At 52.3% G+C, this 7,512-nt stretch overlaps 1 protein-coding gene across 2 annotated transcripts in view; it reads right to left on the bottom strand.

Annotated features, from left to right (window-relative positions):
- Window positions 1-3,305: 3,305 nt before the first annotated feature.
- The window catches only part of CRY2 (cryptochrome circadian clock 2), a 23,467-nt gene continuing 19,260 nt past the window's right edge, over window positions 3,306-7,512 (bottom strand). For both annotated transcript variants that reach the window (XM_006772253.2, XM_015569518.1), the window contains 2 exons: window positions 7,106-7,247; window positions 3,306-4,673 (listed from right to left, as the gene is read on the bottom strand). In XM_006772253.2, the coding sequence (XP_006772316.1) occupies window positions 7,108-7,247 (140 nt within the window). In that variant the 3' untranslated portion in view covers window positions 3,306-4,673; window positions 7,106-7,107. The remainder of the gene's footprint in view (window positions 4,674-7,105; window positions 7,248-7,512) is intronic.

Genomic DNA, 7,512 nt, shown 5'->3' with positions numbered 1-7,512 from the left:
ACTCGCGCTCTCCGAGGTGCTGAAGTCGTGGCCCGCGCGGCCCCCAGGGCTTGGCCTACTTTCACCCTAAATCACACACGGACTTCTCCGTCTCCTGCCCCTTCCGCAAAGCGCCCCTCCTCCCCTGCCTTTTCGGGCCCTGCTAGTAGGAGCGGGTGGGCCTAGCGTCCAGGTATCAGGTAATGAATTTCGGGACCAGGGTCCCGGGCCCGACTTGGTTCCCTGCAGCAGCCAAAGAAGGCGGACTGGAAAGGCGGCAAGTGGAAGAAGACAAAGGTGAGAAGGTGTCCGGAGCGCGCTCCTAGAACACACAGGTTTGGAGTCTGGCCTCCCAAGTGAACAGGTGACGTGGTCTTGCATTAGTGACTTAACAATCCTAAGGTTTGCTTTTCTCACCTAGGAATGGGAACAATAATGGTTCCTCACGTGGTTGTTCTGCGGTTGAAATGTAATATTAATGTCAGGGGTTCAGGTCACACCCCATCCTGTCCCCTTACCTGGAGGAGGCCCTCCTAAGGACTCTACCTAGAGGGTGTTCTCTCTAAAGATTGACCCAAGCCCCATTTCAGCCCCAAACAGCTACTAATGGTGAACTAAACCCTTCCTCGTGGCTTCTGCCTCAGCTTCTCCTTCTCCATGTCCGGCGTTCCCTGATTTTCCCCCTTTTCTCAACATCTCAACTGCAGCTTCTGCAGAGCATCCCTCTTTTGTACCCCCAGACACCCTATAGCTGGCTTCTCATATTCTTTTTTTAAAATATATTTTTATTTCAGAGAGGATGGGAGAGGGAGAGAGAAACATCAATGATGAGGGAGAATCATTGATCAGCTGCCTCCTGCACACCAGCAACAGAGGCATGTGACTGGTAAACTGTGACTTCTGGTTCAGAGGTCAACATCAACCATGGACAGCCAGGCATGGCTTCTCACACTCTAAGACTCTGGGCCTTTCCTTCTACCCCCTCCCCACCCCCAGTGACCTTCTTGTGATTCTTTTGGTGTTTTTTGTTGTTGCTCCTTCCAGCACCTCTATCCATATCAGGTTTAGGCTGTGATTGGTTTCTTCCTGGTCTTCTCTCCCCTAAGGCTAGTTCTGCAAGTTCTGTCCCAGAGCATGGATTGCTGGACATGCAGGCTGCTGGCCGAGGCCAGGCCCCAGCTTTGGTGGGTCATAGAGCTGCTAGCCAAACCTCACTGGCTTCTCTGGCCACTCGAGACAACCAGACAGGTCCTGTCCGTCACCCCTCTCTGAAGAAGGGGCGGAGCAAACTGTTTCACAGCTTGTGGAAACCTATTTACAAACCTGGACTTCCAACTGGTTAATCACCCCCTTTTCCTTCAATGTAGCACCCAGAAAAGAGCTGCAGGCACCAGGCCTTCAGCAAACAACCCCCAGTTCCAGCCCCAAGAACAGATACCCTATACATGGAGCCAAAGGCCTTGGTTTCCCTGCCCCAGGCCCAGAGGAATGGCCACTTTACCTTTCCTGCTATCTTAGCCCAGACTCCTTTCATTGTGCCCAGTTACCACCTACTGCTATGGTGCCTGGCTTTTCCTCCCAGAAAAGCAATCTTACCATCATAGCTAATGATTGTTCCTTAGACTGTGTGTTTGTCTCAAATAGGGGGCATCTCAGGTTAAGGGTGTGTGTGTGTGTGTGTGTGTGTAGGAAAACTCCATCTTCCAGAACATTTTTCTCAGGAACAAAGGTATCCCTTGTTCTTAGCTCCCGAGGTTAAGCCAGGGCCACTTTACATAGAAGCCAGGAGAAGGGAGAAAGGGAAGGCGGCCATCGGGGGCTTCAAAGCAGGGCCAAGAATGAAACAAGTCCTCGGGTCAAGTCCCTCCCTTTTCCCTTCTCACTCTTTGCAGGGCAGCTTGTGATACACTTGGTCCTTGCCTGAGCCCCTTCCCACAGGAAGTTGGCGTGTGGCTAATGCTCTCACTTCCATTGGTCACAGGAAAGCCCATGAACACTGCACAGAGAGGACCACTCTGGTCAGATGGCATGAGACAATCAGCATCCAGACCCTGGTCTTGGCTGTGGGCAGATCTCGGCCAGCTAACCAAAGCCAGAGGGCGTGCATCCCTTCTGCACCACTCGGCTTTGGCTTAAGAGTTGGAGTTGAGGTAAAGGATGGACCAAGGGCCTGACTGATCCCCAGCTTGGGGGTTTAAGCAGACCAAAGGCTGGGCCAATGCAGAGAGCACTCAGGAACCTCATCCTGGGCCTAGAGTGCTCCATACCATCCTGGCTGATGGACCCCCAACACTGACAAAGATCTGGTGCTCCAATTGCTCACCTAGGAGTCTTCCCCTTCCTCTCTCTCCCCAACCCCACCTCCCAGGAGCAGTGAGAGGCTCCTGGTTCCAGCAGAACCAAGATGGTCTGGCTTAACCTTCACTCAGGCTCAGCCTTACTCTCCGTCCTTGGACCTCCCACAAGACTGACGACAGCACAGCTTTGCTCAGATAAGATCAGACGTTTATCAAACAAGTGAATGTTCACAAACTGTGGGAGAAACACACTTTCCCAGCAACAGAAAATCTCTATATAAAGTGCATTTAGCCTGTGACCATCTCTTCCCCTGCTGGCCCTAGGATCAGGATTTGGGGCAACGCTCTGCAACAGCCCCCAGGGACACCTGGGCCAGGAGAGGGGAGGCACAAAGCCATCATGGAACTCCAGGCCACTGGATGCACCCTTTCCTCACCTCACTCTGCCCAGCTCCTGGAGTAGACCACTCTATTCCACTGGGAATGGGCCAGCATACCAGGGAGGATGAAGTAGGGGTACGTGGTCTGGCCAACTTATACCTTAGGGAAGCGAGCCATCATGAAATAGGCAGGAGAGGGGGCTCATCCTGATATGTGAAAGTGCTGCTAAATAAATATGACCTGGCCCTAAGCCCTCTGGCCTTCTCAGTTTTTCAGACCAGCCCTTCCAGGCTTGCTCTAGTCCCCTTCTAGCAACAGTCCCTAGTTCTCTTTCCTCCTGGCTGGGGCTTAGGGAAAGGTTTCGAATACACACCGTCACCTGTGCCCTGTTCCCCCACAGGACACGGGACAGTTCTAGTGAGGGTGACATACATACAACAGTTGGACTCTAGAGGCGGCTCTTTGGCTGAGCGAATCTCAGGAAGAAGCCTGTCAGGTGTTGGACAGCTAACAGGGATGGGCCTGCGCCCAGGGACTGGTCCCAGGACAGAGGACAGTGAGGGACAGGGCTGGGGCCCAGGGAGTTAACAGCTAGGAGGCTGGGAAAGGTCACAAAGGTATCCCTTTGTTTCTTTCCCAGCAATTTGGGAGGTAGAGGAGAAGGCCCAGAGGCCAGCTTAATGTTACATGTAAAGACAAAAAATCCAGAGGAATTAGCCTCTCAGTTATGAGTGCGTACACGCGCACGCACACACACACACACACACATGCACAAACGCTCATACTTTGTGGCTCAAGTACAGGCCACAGGGTGGAAAGAAGACTTGCTGCAGCTGACCAGTCCTTCTTTCCATTATTTTTCTCAAGACAGGCCTTCGACAGTGGGAGGTTGAGGTGGGAGGCACAGGCCACTCCTGGAATGTAAGGACTTTGTTTCTCTGGGTCAAGCCTCCCGCCTGCTGCTTCTGGTGTGTTGGATTGGTGTGCTGGGTAGGCTCTCTACTTAGATCTTAACCAACTGTGCCTGGCAGTCCCCACCCGAGTCCATCTGCCTGGGTCCTTGGCACCCAGCTCCCGGCAGGGCTAACATGGCAGCTTGGAAGCTGATCAGTCCTGGGCAGGCTGTGGAAGACTACAGATCAGACTAGAATGGCTCCCCTGGATGGGTGTCAGCTGGCCTCAGTGGCAGCATTGTGGTTCCTGGAGTGTGGCCAGAGGAGCCAGGAAGCTGGCCTCCTCCTGGTGGAGGCCCTGGGTCTCCATGGTCAGCTCTGAGGCTGGCTCTCAGCTTCTAGGGAAGGAGCAGCGAGAGCCGGGTTACTATTTCTAACCTTAGGTTGGGAGCCCCACAAGGTGGATGCAATTCCCAGGCTTCGTCTACAGTACCGGCCGTACACACAGGTACTGGCGTACTTCTGTACGATGGAAAGTTTACAGATCTGCCCACAGCCTTGTGCTCTGTCCTAGATGCCTGAGGAAGGGTCTGGAGGACCCAGTGACAGGGAATTTTTAAAAAAGAAAGAAACCAAGCCAGGGGACTGTGTCCAGGGTCAGGAGGAGCTCAGCAGGGCTCTGGCCGCCTCTAGAATCCCAAGCTCTGGATAAGAGCCAGAAATGTTGCCCTCCTGCTCCTCAGTCTGATGTGAGGAGGGAGGGAGGGAGGAAGGGCTGGGGGAGGGGCAGATGCTGGAGTCCCAGCTACTCTTCTGTTTAGACAAGGCAGCCGGCTCGCAGGGACAGGTGGTGGCTGAAAATCACAGCCCTGACCTCTAACCTGGTGTCTGAAGGCTGAGGTGAAGCTGCTACAGGTACCTCTCCAGCCCAGGCAGTGTTCAGAATCACAAGAGTGTAAACAGATGCATGCACACGCAAATAGGCACACACTCCTTCCTCTGCACGCGCGCGCACACACGTTCGCTCGATCTGCTGATGATCAGTTTTTCTGCCGGTTGCTCTCTGCTGCCGTGGTGGCTGTTCGGGCACCCAGGCTTTGCTCACGGAGCCACAGCGCTGCAGCTGAAAGAGAAAAACAAGGGTTAAAAGGAACATTCAGGAGGCTGCTCAGTTGCCCAGGGACACAAGCTCCTCTGTTTGCTGCTCTGGGGATGCTCAGACTGAGAACTGGGATGAGCGGACCACATGGGCCACAGAGCCCAGGGACAAGGTTGTTGCTGGGATGCCACTGGGTGCCTGAACACTTCCCCTCTGAGGAGGAGGAGGAAGAGGCGATGGAGGAGGAGAAGGCCATGTGAGGGTCCTATGAGGCCTTTGGGATACTGATCAGATATGACAAGGGCAGTTTCTGAATCGAGGCAGAATTGGCTGCTGCCAGAAATGGAGAGTCAGAAAAAAATGGCTCGAAGAGAAATCAGCTGGTGACAGTAATTCTGAAGATGAAGGCCATGGCTGTGTTTAGGAATTTCCACATAGAGGTAACAGAACCCTGGTACTGTGCTAGAGGTTGAGGGGAGAAGAGGGGAGACACAAGGACTAGGCTGATGGACAATCTCCTGGACTATGAGGCAAGAAACAGGCACTGACCTCTACATCCCAGCAGTGTCACTGGGAATTACTGCTACAACCTCTCAGCTGGCTCGCTCCCGCCCCCATTTCCTCTGGGGGTCCCAGCCCAATGCCTGGTCCATTTTCCAAAAATGCCAGTTTTATCATTTCACTCTCCTGTTCTAAAAGCCTTTAGCTCCCAGAGAGTAAACCAAGAAATCACCCGCCTGACATTTAAGACACTCCATGATCTGATCCAACTATAACTTTGTTCTTTTGAAATAATAACAATATCTATCATCATTATCATCCTCCTCCTCCTCATCATCATCATTGCTACCATTTCCTATGCAACACTTGTGTCTTATGCAACACTCCCGGTTGTGCACACTTCCTGGCTAAGAGAACCCAACTTTTGTTCAGTGGGTCATGGGCGTGGGCCTGGCAAAGACATGGGTCATGGTTGGTCTACGTCAGTGAGTCTCAAAGTTCAGTCCAGAACAGCATCACCAACTGCTGGGAACTTGTCAGAAATGCAAATTCTAAGGTCCCGCCCCAAACCTACTCAATCAGAAACTCTGTGGGTGGGGACCAGCAAGCTGTGGCTTAACACATTCTCCAGAGGATTCCATTGCTCACTCAAGTTGAAAAGCCAATGGTCTAAACTAATCTGGACAAAAGCAGGATTGGGGTGACTTTTTTACTTAGTTCTGGCTCTTGAGACCAATGTGAAACACCGGGGAGGGTGTTCTGAGAAAGCTTCTATTTTCTTGATAAAATGAAGAGAGCCATCCACACTATATCACATTTATATGTCTTATGCTCCCCTTTCTCGCACACCTGTTGGCAACAATTTCATGCTGAATTTCAGGCTTACTGAGCAACCTTGATCTAGACATTTAACCTCTCTGTTCTTTAGTCTTCTCACCTAAAGGTCAGAATATCAGCCTGGCAAGTTTCAGATTTGTAAAATGGGATGAACTTTGCTTAGTATCACAGGGCTAAGCAATAACTGAGGGAGCGGTATCTAAGGCTGCTAGTGCTCCTTAGAACAAGATAGCAAAGATCTGTCCACCGGCAAAGAGCACAAATATCAAACACTTACTGTCCCACCACATTCAAGCCTGGATGCTCCAACCAGCAGGCCTGCCCAGCCTGAAGCAGGGGGGTTTGGAATAAGAATCAATGGGCTCCATGGAGCCCATCACCCTCCAATCTCATGGTACATAAGGAACAGCCTGAGATGATGACTCAAAGAGGACGATCACTTACATTTCTCCAAGAAAGGCACAAAAGGCTCTTCCTGCTCTAGGGAAGGAGGAAGCAGGTTTGCTTTTTAAAAAAAACAGCTTTCAGGAGGTTTCCAAGAAAGATGAATGCTAACAGGAAAGCACAGAGCCAATGCCATGAGAAAAGTGAGAATGGCGGAGTGGCTGTCAGAGGCACAGAAGAGGGGAGCTGGGGCACTAGTCCTTGGGGGGGCGGGGCTGGGCTGAGTGAGCCTTTTTTTTGAAGGCCAGTGCTGCCCTCCCCTGGCCTGCTTACAGAACACAGCCAATGGGGTGACGGCAGAGGGGCCTGGAGCATCCTCAGACCCTGCCACAGGGCCAGTTCTCCCACAGCTTCGCATCCGGGTCTCTGCTTTCTGTTAGATTTGACTCACTTTGAAAAGTAGAAAGAGCCCCTCCTCCCCAATTTCCCCCCCTTAGCTGGCAAATAAAGAGCTTTACTTTAAAATTTCCTTTTACATTTTAGAAGGTATAGAAGTCAGAATGGTAGAATTTTTTATCTGAAATCCTAAAAAATCATGCAGCTCCCTCCAACCAACTTTTAATCTAGTTTGCTGGGTTTCAACCTTCAGTCAGAAGGGAAGTAGTTTTCCGCACCTGCCCCCACCTCCCTCCCACCTTCCCTTCTGAAGCTGAGTGTCAGTAGCTGCCACTCACTCTCAGACATCCCTGCTCGTCAGCCCCGCGGCGGGCAACTCCGCCACCCTGGCCCGTTTGCTGAGTTCTTCACCAGGCGGCTCCTCAGCTGCTTCCAGTTTGCGCTTGGGGGATGCTGGGCCACTGGGTAGTGGTTTGGGGCCTGTGGGGAAGCAGATCAAAGTGTCACACAGGCTGTGTGTAGAGCCAAGATGACCTGAAACCGTGTAGTGGTAGCTCTTTAGGGGCAGGAGCCTGTCACCAATGCAATGCGGCTCCTCAGGCCTAACCCCGGACCTTCCTTTCAGCAATGACCTTGCCTGGAAAGGTTCAAGGAGAGCACGACCAGGCCTGCTGGCAGCAGAGCCAGCTTTTGGGCCCCAAACCTCCGGGCTCCAGGCCTGATTTGGCCTGTCTGCTGTCCTTGC

The sequence above is a fragment of the Myotis davidii genome, unplaced genomic scaffold (genome assembly GCF_000327345.1).
Source record: "Myotis davidii unplaced genomic scaffold, ASM32734v1 scaffold265, whole genome shotgun sequence".
In the NCBI taxonomy this organism is placed as follows: domain Eukaryota; kingdom Metazoa; phylum Chordata; class Mammalia; order Chiroptera; family Vespertilionidae; genus Myotis; species Myotis davidii.
This window is presented reverse-complemented; position numbering and strand designations above follow the sequence as displayed.